The sequence below is a fragment of the Oncorhynchus nerka genome, linkage group LG19 (genome assembly GCF_034236695.1).
Source record: "Oncorhynchus nerka isolate Pitt River linkage group LG19, Oner_Uvic_2.0, whole genome shotgun sequence".
In the NCBI taxonomy this organism is placed as follows: Eukaryota; Metazoa; Chordata; class Actinopteri; order Salmoniformes; family Salmonidae; genus Oncorhynchus; species Oncorhynchus nerka.
In genome coordinates, this window is record NC_088414.1 from 3,830,642 (window position 1) to 3,850,631 (window position 19,990).

The window sequence follows — 19,990 nt, forward strand, 5'->3', positions numbered from 1 at the left end:
TTTCAAATGGTACCAAGAATATGCATATCCTTGCTTCAGGCCATGAGTTACAGGCAGTTAGATTTGGGTATGTCATTTTAGGCAAAAATGGAAAAAAACGGGTATGATCCTGAAGAGGTTTTAACTACATTGTTCAGGGGCAGAACAACAGATTTTTACCTTGTCAGCTTGGGGATTCAACCTAACAACCTCTCGGTTACTGGTCCAACACTCTAACCACTAGGCTACCTGCCGCCCCAACATACATTTTTTGTATGCAACAAGGAACTAAAGTTAATACTGAAAAAAACTGCAACGGAATATACTTTTTGGCCCAAATGCAAAGCCTTATGTTTAGGGCAAATCCAACACAACAAATCACTGAGTAACTGCCTCCTTATTGTCAAGCATGGTGGTGTCTGCATCATGGTATGGGTATGCTTGACATCGTTAAAAACGGTGGAGTTTTTCAGGATGAAAAGAAACGGGATGGAGCTAAGCAAAGGCAAATTACTAAAGGAAAACCTGGTTCAGTCTGCTTTCCACCAGACACTGGGAGAGGAATTCACCTTTCAGAAGAACAATAACCTTCAACACAATGACAAATCTACACTGGAGTTGCTTACAAAGAAGACAGTGAATGTTCCTGGGTTGCCAAGTATTGTTTGGACTTAAATTTGATTGGAAATCTATTGCAAGACTTTTAAATTGTCTAGACATTATCCCCAACATATTGATAGAGCTTGAGGAATTATGAAAATAATAATGGCTACTATTGCACACTCCTGGTGTTTGTCACACCCAGACCATAGTTTGCTTTGTATGTTTCTATGTTTTGTTTGTTCAGGGTGTGATCTGAGTGGGCATTCTATGTTGGATGTCTAGTTTGTCTGTTTCTGTGTTTGGCCTGATATGGTTCTCAATCAGAGGCAGGTGTTAGTCGTTGTCTCTGATTGGGAACCATATTTAGGTAGCCTGTTTTGTCATTGTTGGTGATTGTCTATGTTAGTTGCTTGTGCCAGCACAGTTCTTATAGCTTCACGGTCAGTTTTCGTTTATTGTTTTGTATTCAGTGCTTTCTTTAATTAAAATATCGTCATGAACACGTACCGCGCAGCGTTTTGGTCCGATCCCTGCTACTACACCTCCTCTTTAGACGAAGAGGAGGAAATCTGCCGTGATCGTGTTAAGCTCTAAACTACTTACCCAAGAAGACTCACAGCTGTAATCAAGGTCAAAGGTGTTTCCAAGGGGTATGACTACTTTTGCAAGGCACTGTATTGTCCAATACCAAAGTAGGGCCAAAACCATATGTATTTGGAGGGTGAAGCTAAAATGTGAAATTTTGTATTTTAAACAAAAGGTTTCATGTACTATGACTTTAATACACTTCAAGTGAATTTGTCCAAATAATTATGGCTTCTTCAAATTGGGACTATATACATAAAGTGATTTCATTTCTAAATTGTGAAAAGGTGACCTCTACTATCGCCTCATATGAAACATTTGATCTCAAATCCAAAATTCTGGAGTTTAGAGTCAAATTGTACATTTTGGCTTCACTGTCAAAATACATATGGTGTTGGTTGTACAGTATATCCTCAATTCATTCTAGGAGATTAGATGAAGTAAACATCCCATCCAGAGCATGGCTTCCACCTCACTTTCTGCTCCTGCCTCTTTATTGTGCAACAAATGAGATGTTGGCTTTATTTTGCTGCACTATGCAGAAATCGCTCCGCCATTTCATGGTAGCTAATATCAGCTGTTTGAAGCTGTTGTACAAAACCAAAGTGAAAGACTCAAGAACGGGAAGCATAGAAATAATGCACACTGTAGAACAGATCTACTGCTTCTTAGTCTTGCTTTCAAGTAAAATGATCTGTAACCACCCCAAAAGGTACATATTGCCACTTTAACTACAAGGCCTATGCACTGCAAGGTAACTACAATTGGTGTTGTACTAGGATTAGCCTGTAAATGCAGTCACAGGAATTTCAATGTACCGCAAATTAACCTCCTTTGAAGTTCTATTGGCAAGAATCTTGAGAATAGGGACAATCATTTGTCCCTGATGCACTGGACACTGAAACAATACATCCTTGTATTTATTTAATCAACACCCACCAGAACATGAATAAAGTTAGCGGGCCAAACATTTGCATTATTCATTTTACATCTATGCCTTGCCTTAGACTACACTCTTAGAAATGGCTATTTGGCTGTCACCATGAGAGAACCCTTTTTGGTTCCGGGTAGAACCCCTTTGGTTCCATGTAGAACCCTTAAGACAAAGGGTTGTACACGGAACACAATAGAGTTCTACCTGGAACTAAAAAGGGTTCTACCTAGAACCAAAAAGGGTTATCCTTTGGGGACAGCTGAAGAACCCTGTTGGAACCCTTTTTTCTAAGAGGGTACAGTATGCCTGCCTCCTGAAAAGTAGGGGACCATCAATCACTGGAATTTTTTAAATTAATTTATTAAAAACATAATTTAAGTTATTGACATCATTAACATTTATGAATGAACAATACAAGTTCTGATACTGATTTACCTTTTTGCATTTAGTCATATTTCCTCTTCCTTGGTCGGGGTTGGATGGGGTTGACTGTCATGCTCAGCGGGTTGGATTTTTTTTTTAGGGTGACAGGACTTTCTCCCGTCTTTGGTTCAGTTTGGGTGTAAATGGTCTCCTGGGCGATGGGGGGGTCATTGGGGGGTTTAACCTGGTTGAGGATGGGGGTGTCGCTGGTCTCCTGGGCGATGGGGATTATTGGGGGTTTAACCTGGTTGAGGATAGTGAATGTTGAAATGTTGCTTGTCTGAACAAACTCCTCTACAATAATAATTATACATGAAACATGCATAGCTTTACAATTGTAGAACCTAACAAACAATCTAACTAAACAACAGCAGACTAAGCAAAAGGAAGAAAAACATTCAACTAAATACTTTGGCGTGAACAGGTGTCCTTTGTCCTGGTCTTGTCCACATTCTGATTATGCCCACATTTGTAGAAATGCGTCTACACATGGTCTTATCCGTCCACTGTGTGAATAGATTTACTGTTCCCGCCTTGTATACTAATTCTTTGACAGATATTTTTTCAAAATAATACTTGTTTATTTAAAGACACATACATATTCCATAAGTCAATGATGCCTCCTGTCAATGGTTTTAGAAGGCAGGAGGATTTAAATGGTTTCACTGTAAACTCCAGACGTGGTCAGGAAGATCTGATCGCAATGATTATTTTAATCGTTTTAACACCTGTCTGAAAATGTGGGCACAATCAGACTGTGGACAAGATCAAGGCATATAAAACATGTTAAAACTAGGTATAAACGGGGCTAAATAGAGGTAAGGGCTCAAGGAAAGGGTGTGAGTATGTGTGTGAGCGAGCAGGTGTTGTGTGAGCGAGCAGGTGTTGTGTGAGCGAGCAGGTGTTGTGTGAGCGAGCAGGTGTTGTGTGAGTGTGTGAAATAGAAGAGGTGTGTGTGTGTGAGTGGTGGAGGGGGAGGTAAGGGTAGGCCATGTTTTTAGGCAGGACTGAAAGATGATGATGGACTCAGAGTCGCGGATGGCTAGAGGGAGGGAGTTCCAGAGCCTAGGAGCAACCCTGGAGAAGGCAGTGTCACTGAAACTCTAGGGGGTTGGACCTGGGGATGACAAGGTGGCCAACTGTGGTAGAGCTGAGACCGCATGAGGGCTGGTAGGAGAGAAGAAAGTCAGAGAGGTAAGGGGTATCTCCGCTGTTGAAAACAAAATGCTAGTCTAAAAGAAATGTGAGATAATGTCTAGATGCTTTTTATAGTGGAGATCAAGTTAATAAATTGCCTGGCTGGGCTGATGAGACAGTGGATTGCGCAGTCAGATGGAACAGAGTAAATAGGCTTTTTAACATCATCGACTTAGCTGGTGGTAACATTTACATTTACATTTAAGTCATTTAGCAGACGCTCTTATCCAGAGCGACTTACAAATTGGTGCATTCACCTTATGACATCCAGTGGAGCAGCCACTTTACAATAGTGCATCTCAATCTTTTAAGGGGGGGGGGGGGGTGAGAAGGATTACTTTATCCTATCCTAGGTGGAATAGACTTGTGGAATAGACACCGGCTGGAATGCGATTTTAAACAATCAGAATTCAGGATTAGACCCACCTGTTGTATAAAATATTGTATTCAATAGTCAAGTAAGAAAATTGGCTACTTTTTACAAGTGTCAGTCCTCATATTTCTAATCTTAGGCCTTTAGCCAATGGCTAAATTAGGCTACAGTATTTGAATCACTATTACATTGAAACTACTATTGGTAAGTCCAGTGATGCCAAATCGAATTTGATTGTTCATATTTGAACAAACTTGATGCATTTGTCATAATTATGCATTTTAATTTCTGCACTCTTAAGATCCAATGTTTTGTAACTTAATGTAGATTTTATGACGCACTGGTTCGGCAACGTATTGAGTTTTCTCTGCTGTATTTCAATGTACTGAACCTCTGCTTGGCTTTCCTATCAGAGATGTATTTGTCTTAACTACATTTAAAATGTTCAAATATATTTATTATTAAAATATTATTTTATTTATTATGTCCGTGGTTCAAAAGTTACAAGAATCGTGAATTTAGTGTCACTGAAACCTAATAACGTGCTGGTCATATACTATCAGTGAAAGTGACTATCTGATAGCAAATAAACTCTTTTGTTGATTTGATGTCCAATGGAATGGCTTGAAATGCTATGAGAGAGTAGTCACTCCTCCCCAAAAAGTGTGCCTGTTCTTTTACCGTTCTCTTTTTGCCTGACACTTCATACATGCTGGCTTTAAACAACATGTGTTAGTGGTGTCATGTAACTTTAATACCAGGTCTGACGGTGCCTGATGTTCTGATGATATTAACATCAGACTGTTTTTGCATGTGTTCTGACTGGGTTATTTGGAGCTGTTATACATTTACATTTTACATTTAAGTCATTTAGCAGACGCTCTTATCCAGAGCGACTTACAAATTGGTGCGTTCACCTTAAGACATCCAGTGGAACTGCCACTTTACAATAGTGCATCTAAATCTTTTAAGGGGGGGGGGGGGTGAGAAGGATTACTTTATCCTATCCTATACATTCCTCTCTTTCATTAAATATGAAATGCTCTTTAACAGCCTTTTTAAATGACTTAATTATGTTATGGTGGTGGATTCCAAATAGATGTATTATAAATGTTTACAGTATTCTATATTCAGTACTGTTTATGCAGTAGTATTATCAGAACTATTATCTGGTTTTCCCAACCCTGAAAATGGGAAAAATGTGTGGTGGCAGGTAGCATAGTGGTTTGAGCATTGGGCCAGTAACCGAAAGGTTGCTGGATTGAGTCCCCGAGCTGACAATGTAAAGGTCAAATATCTGTCGTTCTGCCCCTGAACACTGCTTCCCGGTAGGCCATAATTAAATGAGTTAGATACCAGACAGCTGCGTCTAGGTCATCTACTCCAGGCCCAAATGAAAAATCGATCCAGCAGGGAAATTGAAAATAGCGAGGTAATTAATGGAAACTATTTAATGTAAAACTACAGACCCAGTGAAATGGAAGGAACTCGAGTACAGTAAATCCGAGAAGGGTATAGAGTACTGAACGGTACTCTACTTTCCTGTATTAAACTGTACTCCTTGAGTTTACTATACAATACAGTAAAGTACAATACAGTAAAGTACAATACAGTAAGGTACAATACAGTATATTATAGACCTCTATGTTTGGGCCACATTAGAATATAATTTGTCATAAATTGATTAGACTATAACTGAATGAAAACAGATTATATTAACTCAATCCTTATTGGCTTGATTAAATTACAAATGTAGACAGTTTAGGAATACTTTTTTCCTCTTTTGAGAAGATTGGACAAGTTGTACTCATGGATTAAATTAATTGGCAAAAAATAAGTATACCAACACAAGCTTTACATCAATAAAATGTGTAGAGTAGCCTAAATTGCCACAGTAGATGATCTCTTTAGGGAGTGGTATATAGTGGCAGAAATTAAGATCAGCTGTGCTGGTGATGTTAACACATTGATATGGTTTAATGAGAGACCACCTAGTGTTGAGATGGTGCTCAATGTTTGCAATTTATCCTCAAATACTAGCTTCTGTGTCTTTTTATAAATAATTTCTAAACATTTTAATAATCGAGAAATTGTTACATAAATACAAAATGGCCCATTCATTCATATCTAATTGTTGGCCAAACGTACAACCCAGAAATTGCTCAGTCATCATGATTATCATATTCTTAGGCCATACATAATATACTGTATTGTATGAGCTGACAGTGCTGTAAATTATATGCAATAATAAAACCCACCAGCTATTAGACAAGAAATCCCTGGCATTTCCACTGCAGTGATGAAATGTTGATGACGCAACCCAGCTAGCACATAACATTCTGTGAACCACGTGTTTCAGAGCATAGTTGTCCTATGGTTATTTTGCATACAACCTTCTCACAACTTTCTAGTAATGGTGCAGGATACTTGATTAGCTTCGGACCATTCTCAGCACATTTAAGGAATGTTATTTTATTAGTATTTCTTTACTTCTAGGATTGTTTTCCAACTGGTCTGACAATGGGAATGTTCTCAAATAGGTACGATAACGTTAGCAAACAATGTTCTTCTGTGGGAATTTCAGTCTTTCAGCATGACATTTTCTGCAGGTTTTGTCATGGTTCTATTTTAGTCTCTCTGTAGGCCAGTGACACAATCTCAATTGAATCCATTTTAAATTCAGGCTGTAACACAACAAAATGTGAAGAAATGTCAATGGTTGTGAATACTTTTAAAATTACATTCTCAGCGTCAACAAAACTCTCAAGTGTGTTGGCCGCGCCCACTAATTGGCCACACCTGATCTTAATGAGTACTTGTTTCCTTTTGAAATGTGGTCTGGTTGAATAGACTTAAATTAACACCTTTTGTATGAGTTTAAAAAAACATGTCATGCTAGTTCCATGCTGGCGGCACAGTGGACTAATTCTATGAAACATAAATATCTATAAAACATTTAGAGAATGATCTCATAACGTTATTTAATTACCTCCAATAACCTATAATTTCCATTCTCAGACGTTAATAAAAACCTCCCAGGAAAACTTTCAGGGAACCATAGTAAAACGTTCTCAGAACCTCCCTGCACCTAAAAATTAAGTTCCAAGAACAGGTGGGAACTTTCACTTCCGTTCTCAGAATGTTTAAAAACGTTCTGTTTACCGGTCAGAAAACGTATGACTTCTTTCCCAGAACCAATGGGAAACCAAAAACGAACGTCCCAACAACTTCCAATTAACAATATGTGCTAGCTGGGGAGCCAATCCCCTCCTACAATTGTGCAGGAAGATGGTGCAAGCGCTGACAGATCAAACGTCAATGGTGCACGGACGGATCTCATATGGATAAAACTCTGAGTTGGTAAGCAACCCTCGTTTTCATTGCATTTTGTCATTAATCCACTGTTATTGTTGAATGACCGCCATTTTCCGCTATTATGGTTTAAAATAAAGCTATTTATGGTGTCAACACGAATCGTCTCTATCTGGCTGCGTGAGCGGTGAGGCAACTGGTTTAGGAAAATTGTCATGTCTCCCATAGTGATAGCTTTATTCTATTGGATTGTAATGTTTAATATGTTTCGATAGGCTCGGATTAACAGTTTTGTCCAAACAGATTTCAGTGCGCTAAAATGAAATGTGGGCGCAACAAATATCCCTTTCTATTTAAACCAGGGGTGTTTGTTTTGATAAACCACTGCATCTGTTCTGTAAAACAGATAGGGCCTAGGCTGATATATGTTATCATTCGGAATTGCACACTTCTCAAGAATTTGGCAACCACTATGTTTTTTATTATCCTTATTTTTTTTGCAATGCAATAAACACTAGATTATTCTGCAGCACAATATATTGCTTTTGTATTATTTCCCATGACATCTGTGACCAACAACAGGATTAGTGACATGGTATTGACAATATAAGCACACGCACATAGCAGCCTATGAAATAGTGTGTATTTCACTATGGATCATCTGACTCTTGACAGGGGTGGTGATGACGCTCAGCCTGATCTAGAAGCATGGGGCTGAGGCTAGTTGACAAGGTAAGATAATTCTGAGTATTGATACACCCTCAGTTACTGTTCATAAAGATAACTACAAGGCACCTGAGATGCTTATTTCTAGATTCAATTAACTGTTTTTGTAGAATTTGCTATCAAGTATAATTACTGATGCACTGTCCACAATAGGCCTATGTTTTGTACAATTATATAGCATAATATTATGTATGTCACATATGGTGCAAAGATTCCAAATACACTATGTCATGTTCAGGTTTATTTAGCAAGTATTCAGATCCCTTTTCCCACATTTTGTTACATTACAGCCTTATTCTAAAATGGATTAAAACAAATAATAATCCTCATCAACCTACACACAATACCCCTTAATGACAAAGCAAAAACTGTTATTTTATACATTTTTATAAATGTATAAAAATAAAACATATTACATTTCCATAAGTATTCAGACACTTTGCTATGAGGACTTGAAATTGAGCTCCGGTACATCCTGTTTCAGTTGATCATCCTTGAGATGTTTCTATAACTTGATTGAAGTCCACCTGTGGTAAATTCAATTGATTGGACATGATTTGGAAAGGCACACACCTGTCAGTCGACCGTGCATATCAGAGTGAAAACCAAGCCATGGGGTGAAAGGAATTGTCCGTAGAGCTCCGAGACAGGATTGGGTCGAGGCACAGATCTGGGGAAGGGTACCAAGAAGAGTCTGCAGCATTGGAAGGTCCCCAAGAACATCGTATCCTCCATTATACTTAAATGGAAGACGTTTGGAATCACCAAGACTCTTCCAAGAGCTGGGCACCCGGCCAAACTGAGCAATCGGGGGAGAAAGGCCTTGGTCAGGGAGGTAACCACGAACCCGATGGTCACTCTGACAGTGCTACAGAGTACCTATGTGGAGATGGGAGGACCTTCCAGAAGGACAACTGTCTCTGCAGCACTCAACCAATCAGGCCTTTATGGTAGAGTGGCCAGACCGAAGCCACAGTTCAGTAAAAGGCACATCACAGCCCTCTTTGAGATTGCCAAAAGGTACCTAAAGGACTCTCCAACCATGAGAAACAATATTCTCTGGTCTGATGAAACCAAGCTTCACATCTGGAGGAAACCTGGCACCTTCCCCACGGTGAAATATGGTGGTGGCAGCATCATGCTGTGGGGATGTTTTTCAGCGGCAGGGACTGGAAGACTAGTCCGTATCAAGGGAAAGATGGATGGAGCAAAGTACAGAGAATATCTTGATGAAACCTGTTCAGGACTTCAGACTGGGGTGACGCTTCACATTCCAACATGACAACGACCCTAGGCACACATCCAAGACAATGCAGGACTGGCTTCGGGACAAGTCTCTGAATATCCTTGAGTGGCCCAGCCAGAGCCTGGACATCTCTGGAGAGACCTGAAAATAGCAGTACAGTGACACACCCCATCCAACCTGACAGCGCTTGAGAGGATTTGCAGAGAAGAATGGGACAAACTCCTCAAATACAGGTGTGCCAAGCTTGTAGTGTCATACCCAAGAAGACTCAAGGTTGTAATCGCTGGTGAAGGTGCTTCGACAAAGTACTGAGTAAAGGGTCTGAATACTTATGTAAATGTAATATTTCAGATAAAATATATTATAGTTTTTTTTATATATAACAATTTAATCCATTTTAGAATAAGGCTGTAACATAACAAAATGTGGAAAAAGTGAAGGAGTTTGAATGCACTGTAAGTCACCAGTTTGCCCTGCAAATGGGATTTGAGCAGCTTTCAATGTTTTTATTTTTTTAAACTCAGTCAGATCGACAACAAAGCACTAACCTTGATCTCGGCACCCAGAACCAAATACAGTGTACACGCTGGCCAGTTAATCGATTTGTTACCTTCCTGTAACAGTCTGTCACTAAAGAGTAACAAACAACACAGCAATAACTATTGATGTATATCATTTACATGTACCCCCCCCCCCCCCTCATCTTTTCCAGCAAGGGCAGCAGAGCCAGAAGATGGTGATCTTCGGAGCCATCTTCCTCCTTATGACCCTCCTCATCCTCTATAGCTCCAACAGTGGCAATGACATCAGCCCCTTATACAGTCCCTTCAGGGCGTCCACGCCTCATCACGCCATCAAGGTCACCAACCTCAAGAAATGGGCAGGGAAGGAGGGCTATGTTGCTGTCTATGGAAACAAGGTAACTCACACTCAGGGTTGGAATTACAGAGAAATTCTATGGAACGTCTATTTAATCCTGGAGACCTGGTCAAGAAGGCCACCCTAATATAAAACACATGGGAGCTCAACCAAAAATATATATATTTTTCAACATTGTACATAGGGCAGAACAAGTATTTAATCAGAACATGCAGTACACTACAAACCGGTAGTGGAGAGCGGGGCAAATTGAACCGTTTAGAGAAATACAGTATGGTTTCTAACAAAGATATCTACATATTTCAGGATGTTGTGTATTCCTCAAGAATGAATGTAAACATTACAGGTAAGTTGAGCTGTGGAACAGGGTAAGTTCAGCCGCCTAGAAGTGTCAGTACTGAATTGAGTATTACCACTACCTTTTTAAATCCATGTATATCTTTATTTCCCAAACAATTTAACACAATCCAAACCACTGTCTTTTTAATAGTTTGAAGCATATTTTAACACTGGCTTACTGGCTTACTACGTAACAAACACCTGGCTCAACTTACCCTATGGCCATTGGCTCAACTTACCCTATGGCCATTGGCTCAACTTACCCTATGGCCATTGGCTCAACTTACCCTATGGCCATTGGCTCAACTTACCCTATGGCCATTGGCTCAACTTACCCTATGGCCATTGGCTCAACTTACCCTATGGCCATTGGCTCAACTTACCCTATGGCCATTGGCTCAACTTACCCTATGGCCATTGGCTCAACTTACCCTATGGCAAACATGTACTATATTAGCCCACACAGTTACAAGTCATACTTGAGTAAAAGTAAAGCTACCTTAATAGAAAATGACTCATTTGAAAGTCACCCAGTAAAATACTACTTGAGTAAAAGTCTAAAAGTATTTGTTTTTTAAATATACATAAGTATCAAAAGTAAATGTAATCGCTAAAATATCTTAAGGATAAGTGTAAAAGTATAAATAATTTAAAATTGCGTATAGCATGATGTTTTATGTATTTATTGATAGCCAGAGGCACAGTCCAATGCTCAGACAATTTACAAATCAAATATTTGTGTTTAGTGAGTCTGCCAGATCAGAGGAAGTAGGGATGACCATGAATGTTCTCTAGATGTGTGATTTTGACCATTTTCCTAAGCATTCAAAATGTAACAAGTACTTTTGGGTGTCTAGGAAAATATAAGGAGTAAAAAGTACATTTTCTTTAGGAATGTAGTGATGTAAAAAGTTGTAAAATATCAATGACTAAAGTATTTCTACTTAAGTACTTTACACCACTGCAAGGATGCACTTTCATGCTAGGTTTAGGACCTCATATTGAAGCTTATAGAGACCCCAGCTGATGTACAGAACAATCTTAAAATGATCTACTTTAGTTTTTATACAAGCATCATAAAACTTCTAACAAATTTTTGGGACCTAACTTTCTTATCACTTTTTCCATCTTATCCTTCACAGACTCTATGGAATGACGACCTCTTCCTAAATATTTGGTCAAATTATTACTTTTATGTATGTTTCCTATTAACGAGTGGCTCAATGTATCCCTTTAGCTCAACCCCACTCTCCCCTACAGTAAGCTTACCCACCATAATAATACGGTTGTAATAATCATATTAATATGCAGGGAACCCTTGTAACAATCAGTATAACATTAATGTACTCCCACCCACAAGCCTAAAAACATTACTATTTGCTTCCCCCAAAGGGTTCAAATAATCTGGGTCAAGTCAGCTATTTTTAGGGCACCTCCAGTAGTCTAGGTGTAATTTGAACCCTGTTCCCGCTCACACTTGCGGCATCAAGTTGTATCGGTGGATACATTTATTTTTTTAAACACTGGTTAAATGTAGCTATGTGATTCATAGACTCAATCATGCACAGCCCAAAAACAAAACATGCATTTATTTTTAGGAACATCCCAAGTCCAAAATGAAGTAAAACTTCACTGTCCCTAGTTAGTGGAAAGCTGTTGCACAGTCCATACAACTGTGTTCATATAGCTGTGTAGAATTGCGGTGTGCTTGTTTACAGTACATGTGCAGTGTATGTTCATATTTGTGCATGGGTCTTTCATTAAATGAGTCCCTTCTGTGTAGTGGAACTTGGTGGGGGGTTCAACTCAACACACATGTTCAATTTAATAATCCAAATGTTTTCCCATCTCAAGAGATACAATAAAAGAAAAGAGTGCCTATAATGTGCCAAATAAAGTCGCAGGGTTGACTTAAAATCAGCTGCAAATCCCCTTGTGACAAGGGAATGGAAGCTTCCCAGCTAGCACATTGGGTTCCTAGGAAGTTGTGGGAATGTTTTTGGTTTCTTGTTGGTTCTGGGAACGAAGCCATACGTTTCCTGACCGGTAAAACAAAACCATTTTTTTTATACGTTCTGAGAACGCAAGGTAAATTTCAGCTGTTCTGGGAATGTACAATTTTAGGTTGCAGGGAGGTTTCATTAACGTTTGAGAATGGGAATTACAGGTTGTTTTGAAGGTAATTAATGTTCTGAGAACATGTTTCAGTAAGACTTGTAATAATACTGCTGGCTTAGTTTGGGTTAAGTGTTTTGAACTCCAAGCACAGATCGGACACATGGAAATGAATTTGCTTTGGCATTAATCATGTAAACACTTTTTTTGTGTTCTCTATCCATGGAATTAGTCAACTGAGCCACCAGGATGGAGCTAGCATGCCATCTTTAACTCATACAAAGCTGTTAATTTTTGTCTATTCAAACAGACCCCATTTCAAAGGGAAAAAAGCACTTTTATTAGGATCAGGTGTGGCTGAATTTAGTGGGCGTGGCCAACACACATGAACACACTTAACAAGATAGAATGAGAGTTTTGTTGAAGCTGAGAATGGAATGTAGGATTTTAACCTTTTTGGGATAGGGGGCAGCATTTTCACTTTTGGATGAATAGCGTGCCCAGAGTGAACTAACTCCTACTCTGTCCCAGATGCTAATACATGCATATTATTATTAGTATTGGATAGAAAACACTCTGAAGTTTCTAAAACTGCTTGAATGATGTCTGTGAGTATAACAGAACTCATATGGCAGGCGAAAACCTGAGAGAAACCCAACCAGGAAGTGGGACATCCTGAGGTTTGTAGTTTTTCAAAGCTTGGCCTGCCGAATACACATTGAGATATGGATGAGGTTGCACTTCCTAGGGCTTCCACTAGATGTCAACCGTCTTTAGAAACTGGTTTGAGGTTTCTACTATAAAGGAGGGGCTCATGAGACCTCTGAGTCAGTGGTCTGGCAGAGTGCCTTGGTCTCATGACGCGCGCTCCCGACAGGGTTACTTCTCGTTCCAGTGCTTTTCTGAAGACAAAGGAATTCTCCGGTTGGAACATTATTGATGTTTTATGTTAAAAACATCCTAAAGATTGATTCCATACATCGTTTGACATGTTTCTAAAGGACTGTAACGGAACTTTTAGTTTTTGTCTGGATGAAGTGCCTGCGCCTCATGAAGATGGATTACTGGGCTGAACACGCTAACAAGTGGCTATTTGGATTCCTGGGAGTGCCTTCTGATGAAGATCATCAAAGGTAAGTGAATATTTATGGTGTTTCTAAGTTTGTTTATTCCAAAATGGCGGATATTCCTTTGGCTGTTTTGGGTTCTGAGCACCGTTCTCAGATTATGCTTTTTCCGTAAAGTTTTTAAAAAAATCGGACACAGCGGTTGCATTAAGAAGTCTAGCTTTAATTCTGTGAATAACACTTGTATCTTTTATCAATGTTTATTATGAGTATTTCTGCAAAATCACTGGATGTTTTGGAATCAAAACATTACTGCACGTAAGGCGCCAATGTAAACTCAGATTTTTGGATATAACTATGCACATTATCGAACAAAACATACATGTATTGTGTAACATGCGTGTCATCTGATGAAGATCATCAAAGGTTAGTGATTAGTTTGATCTATTTCTGCTTTTTTTGACTTATCTTTGGCTGGAAAAATGGCTTTTTTTTTTACTTGGCTTTGACCTAACATAATCATATGTTGTGCTTTAGCTGTAAAGCATTTGTTAAATCTGACACGATGGGTAGATTAACAAGATGTTTATCTTTCATTTGTTGTATTGGACTTGTTAATGTGTGAGAGTGACATATTTCAAAACAAAACAAATTGAATTTCACGCGCTGCCTTTTCAGTGGAATGTTGCGCTAGAAAGGTTAAATAACATTCTTAGAATGTTCTTTGAATGTTACCAATGTTTTTATGGAAGTTTCTCAAAACATGACTTTAAATAGAACCATGAGAGAACGCTATGCTGAAGTACTGAAATTCCCACCTACAGTGCATTCGGAAAGTATTCAGACCCTTTAACTTTTTCAAAATGTTACGTTACAGCCCTATTCTAAAACGTATTACAATTTTTTTCTCATCAATCGACACAGTACCCCACAAAAAAACGGAAATATCTCATTTACTTAAGTGTTCAGACCCTTTACTCAGTACTTTGTTGAAGCACCTTTGGCAGCGATTACAACCTCAAGGCTTCTTGGGTATGGTGCTACAAGCTTGTCACCTGTATTTGGGGAGTTCCTCCCATTCTCTGCAGATCCTCTCAAGCTCTGTCAGGTTGGATGGGGAGCATCACTGCACAGCTGTTTTCAGGTCTCTCCAGAGATTTTCAATCGGGTTCATGTCCGGGCTCTGGCCGGGCCACTCAAGGACATTGAGACTTGTCCCAAAGCCACTCCTCCTTGGCTGTGTGCTTAGGGTTGTTGTCCTGTTGGAAGGTGAACCTTCGCCCAAGTCTGAGGTCCTGAGTGCTCTGTAGCAGGTTTTCATCAAGAATTTCTCTGTACTTTGCGCCGTTCACCTTTCCCTTGATCCTGATTAGCCTCCCAGTCCCTGCCGCTGAAAAACATCCCCACAGCATGATGCGGCTCCCACCATGCTGGGGATGGTGCCAGGTTTCCTCCAGATGTGACGCTTGGCATTCAGGCCGAAGAGTTCAATCTTGGTTTCATCAGACCAAAGAATCTTGTTTCTCATGGTCTTATAGTCATTTAGGTGCCTTTTTGGCAAACTCCAAGAGGGCTGTCATGTGTGTTTTTAATGAGGAGTGGCTTCCATCTGGCCAGTCTACCATAAAGGCCTGATTGGTGGAGTGCTGCAGAGATGGTTGTCCTTCTGGAAGATTCTCCCATCTCCACAGAGGAACTCTGGAGGTCTGTCTGTGACCATCCAGGTCTTGGTCACCTCCCTGACCAAGCCTCTCCTCCCCTGATTGCTCAGTTTGGCCAGGCGGCCTGCTCTAGGAAGAGTCTTGGTGGTTCCAAACTTCTTCCATTTAAGAACGATGGAGGCCAACGTGTTCTTGGACTTTCAATGCTCCAGACAATTTTTGGTATCCTTCCCCAGAGCCTTGCCTCGACACAATCCTGTCTCAGCGTTACAGACAATTCCTTCAACCTCACGGCTGTCAACTGTCTGTCTATGGGTTTCTTAAAGCTTGTGAGGGGCAACTGTCTGTCCTATGGGTTTCTTAAAGCTTGTGAGGGGCAACTGTCTGTCCTATGGGTTTCTTAAAGCTTGTGAGGGGCAACTGTCTGTCCTATGGGTTTCTTAAAGCTTGTGAGGGGCAACTGTCTGTCCTATGGGTTTCTTAAAGCTTGTGAGGGGCAACTGTCTGTCCTATGGGTTTCTTAAAGCTTGTGAGGGGCAACTGTCTGTCCTATGGGTTTCTTAAAGCTTGTGAGGGGCAACTGTCTGTCCTATGGGTTTCTTAAAGCTTGTGAGGGGCAGCTGTCTATGGGTTTCTTAAAGCTTGTGAGGGGCAGCTGTCTATGGGTTTCTTAAAGCTTGTGAGGGGCAACTGTCTGTCCTATGGGTTTCTTAAAGCTTGTGAGGGGCAGCTGTCTATGGGTTTCTTAAAGCTTGTGAGGGGCAGCTGTCTATGGGTTTCTTAAAGCTTGTGAGGGGCAGCTGTCTATGGGTTTCTTAAAGCTTGTGAGGGGCAACTGTCTGTCCTATGGGTTTCTTAAAGCTTGTGAGGGGCAGCTGTCTATGGGTTTCTTAAAGCTTGTGAGGGGCAGCTGTCTGTCTATGGGTGAAAGGCTTGACGTGTTATGCTCGACCCACATAATTTTACACCACAAAACACCAGTAGAAACAGCTCACCTGCTTTTACACTATGATTTGACTATTAGATGTTAAATGTTTCATTTTAATCTTTCAAAAATATATATATTATAATGAGAGTTTTGGGGGCTACGTGGGTTAAAATCTTCCTGAGAAATCAGAGTGCACATAGGGACATTTTGGCAAGTCATTATTCATATAAAAATCAGATGTATTGCATTTCGCATGTGGTCTATATTAAAGGGCACTTCATTTAATATAGCGGGCTTTTAAAATCCAATATTGGTGCACAATGTCTACTTAAATATCAAATGGATAAACGGGACTCATTTAATGGAACGACCCGCATGAGAGAGAGAATTATATACTGTATATATTTTCTGACATTTATCCATTCCCTCTCCAGAATATGACCCTACACTGCCACCACTGTGCTCTGGTGACCAGCTCCAGCCATGTACTGGGCAGCGGGGCCGGACCGGAAATCGACCACACCCAGTGCGTGATCCGCATGAACGACGCCCCCACCACAGGGTTCGAGCGTGACGTGGGCAACCGGACAACTCTCCGAGTGGTGGCCCACTCCAGCGTGTTCAGGGTGGTCAGGCGGCCCACCGAGTTTCTCAACCACACGGACCATAACTCTGCGGTCATATTCTGGGGACCGCCCACCAAGATTGGGAGAGAGGCTAAAGGAACGCTGTACCGTCTGATCCAGAGAGTGAGCATGACCTACAGTAACCTGTCCAGCTTCACAATCACGCCCAGCAAGATGCATAAGTTTGATACACTCTTTCAGAAAGAGACTGGGCGAGACAGGTGGGTGAAAGGGATGAAAGTGGGGATGAGGATGGATGGGGATGATGCTAAATTAATTCAGTTTCATGAAATTTCAATTCAATATGGGAATTCAGCTTCAACTGATGAATCAAATTCTAATTTAATTCTAATTACATTTCTTAATGATGATCACAACATGAGGATTTTCCTGGAATCTAATGATAGAAATGCCCCTATCAAGAAATACAAAAGCTTTCTTAATATATATTTTTTCCCACTAACATTTTATCCTACGGTTTCCTTCCAAAGAGCGAAGTCTCAGTCCTGGTTGAGCACTGGCTGGTTCACCATGGTGATCGCCATAGAGATGTGTGACAATATTAAAGTGTACGGGATGGTTCCACCCAGTCACTGTGGGTGAGTATGAACAAAGGCTAAACATAACGATAAATCGCTAATAGCAATCTATCAATCACTTAAATCAAACTATTACATTGTGTAAATCCTAAATGTGTTCAGTGAGCAAATGGTTAATCTATAATACTGATTATTATGAAACCATTATCTGCAATTGACAGGATTGCTTTCATATACGCAATGTAATATTATGTATTATGATTGTGTTTCTATGAAAGAAGCATGACGAAGACTTTTGGGTCGAAACGTTGCACTGTAAAACAGCGAGGGGAGCATTCCACAGTGTGCGGGTATCTATCTTTCTTGTCTACAAAGGAGCCATAGAGTAATTGCTACCCATTATGTATGCTGATTGTCTTGGAGCACATTGTCAATGCAGTCATTTGTAGCACCCCTTCTCCTAGAAAAAAGCCCCAGCCCAAGAAGATGCCCTACCACTACTACAAGCCCAGGGGCCCAGAAGAATGTGTCACCTACCTGCAGAACGAGAAGGGCCGAAAGGGGCCCCACCATCGGTTCATCACGGAGAAACAGGTGTTCGCACACTGGGCCAAGCAGTATAATATCAGCTTCACTCACCCCACATGGTGAGATGACTGGTTCCTCTCACAAGGTATGCCCCCTTCTCTGAATGGTAGTCATTTTTCTTGGGAATTACTGTAGCCCTGTGATGACTTGAAGGAAATACATGAAGTATTTATTTCACATATGAAGCTGTGGGCTTGGTTTGTAACAAATAATATAAATTAGAAATGTGTTTTATTTTACAAAGCTAGCTACAAAAGTGTACACTAAGTTTTACAGGAGTTAATACTGTTTTTCTGTGTACAGTAGAAAATGAAATTCCACACTCCACACAGAAAAACAACTCCTGGAAACCGTAGATTTGTATGCTTTTTTTTTATAGCTAGTTTGGTCAAATAAAAATCACATTTCTAAATATAGGGCAACTGATGTTTAATGTAAATATAAACAAACAAACAATATTTTTACATGTTTCTAATGTTTGTTTTAAAAAAGTCCTCAAAAGCAAATGTTATAATATCAACTTTCTCACACTGAGGGGAGATTGTATTATCCTAGACGTTAAAGGAATTCATTTCAGAGACATATGCTTATAGACAGTATGGCTCAAATTAAGTGACATGTTTTTGTTGCATTACGTTATCCAACCAAACCATGTGTGTGGCTTTCACTTAACACAGTAAAAATACCAACATCAGAACATGTTAAGCTTACATTTATAGCACTGTAGGTTGGCTCGTGCCAACCCAATGGAATCATAACATTCCTGTTGAATGTAGGGGTGTGTGTGTGTGTGTGAGATTAAGGCATTCACACAACTGTGCTGTACTTGTTGCAGAGTTTATTTTATCCTGTCAAACCATGACACAAACAAACATTGTCTCGTCATCTTTGACCCTTTACCTCTGTGACATCCTGAGGCATGCAGCTGTTGGAGTCTGAACGATCCTAAAGAATGTATTGCGTTATTTATTGTTAGCATTGTGCTGATTGACTTGTTATTCTTCATGAATGTTCTGTAATGTGTGTCTTGAGAACAAATAACATTTGAAAAAAAGATGCATGTACATGATGTTTTAAATACGCATGGAATCCTATACACAGGGGATAGGAGAAACAGGACGAAATGGAATCCTATACACAGGGATAGTAGAAACAGGGGACAAAAAGGAATCCTATACACAGGGGATAGTAGAAACACAGGACCAAATGGAATCCTATACACAGGGGATAGTAGAAACACAGGACCAAATGGAATCCTATACACAGGGATAGTAGAAACACAGGACCAAATGGAATCCTATACACAGGGGATAGGAGAAACAGGACGAAATGGAATCCTATACACAGGGGATAGTAGAAACACAGGACAAAATGGAATCCTATACACAGGGGATAGTAGAAACACAGGACAAAATGGAATCCTATACACAGGGGATAGTAGAAACAGGGGACAAAATGGAATCCTATACACAGGGGATAGTAGAAACAGGGGACAAAATGGAATCCTATACACAGGGGATAGTAGAAACACGGGACCAAATGGAATCCTATACACAGGGGATAGTAGAAACACAGGACCAAATGGAATCCTATACACAGGGGATAGTAGAAACACAGGACGAAATGGAATCCTATACACAGGGGATAGTAGAAACAGGACAAAATGGAATCCTATACACAGGGGATAGTAGAAACAGGACGAAATGGAATCCTATACACAGGGGATAGTAGAAACAGGGGACGAAATGGAATCCTATACACAGGGGATAGTAGAAACAGGGGACGAAATGGAATCCTATACACAGGGGATAGTAGAAACACAGGACCAAATGGAATCCTATACACAGGGGATAGTAGAAACACGGGACAA

General features: G+C 40.1%; 1 protein-coding gene across 4 annotated transcripts; it reads left to right on the plus strand.

Annotated features, from left to right (window-relative positions):
• The first annotated feature begins 785 nt into the window (after window positions 1–785).
• Window positions 786–19,558, plus strand: LOC115147108 (alpha-N-acetylgalactosaminide alpha-2,6-sialyltransferase 6-like). Of its 4 annotated transcripts, none has more exons than XM_065004623.1 (7): window positions 786–1,232; window positions 8,082–8,138; window positions 10,091–10,297; window positions 16,802–17,214; window positions 17,485–17,592; window positions 17,811–17,882; window positions 17,997–19,558. In XM_065004623.1, the coding sequence occupies exons 2-7, from the start codon at window positions 8,115–8,117 to the stop codon at window positions 18,181–18,183; spliced, it is 1,011 nt and encodes a 336-aa protein (XP_064860695.1). In that variant the 5' UTR covers window positions 786–1,232; window positions 8,082–8,114; the 3' UTR covers window positions 18,184–19,558. The 4 variants fall into 4 exon arrangements, with proteins under 4 accessions (XP_064860695.1, XP_029544978.1, XP_029544979.1 ...); XM_029689118.2 differs by lacking the exon at window positions 786–1,232 and adding an exon at window positions 7,326–7,454 and having other exon boundaries at window positions 17,814–17,882; XM_029689117.2 differs by lacking the exon at window positions 786–1,232 and adding an exon at window positions 7,330–7,454.
• Window positions 19,559–19,990: the final 432 nt, after the last annotated feature.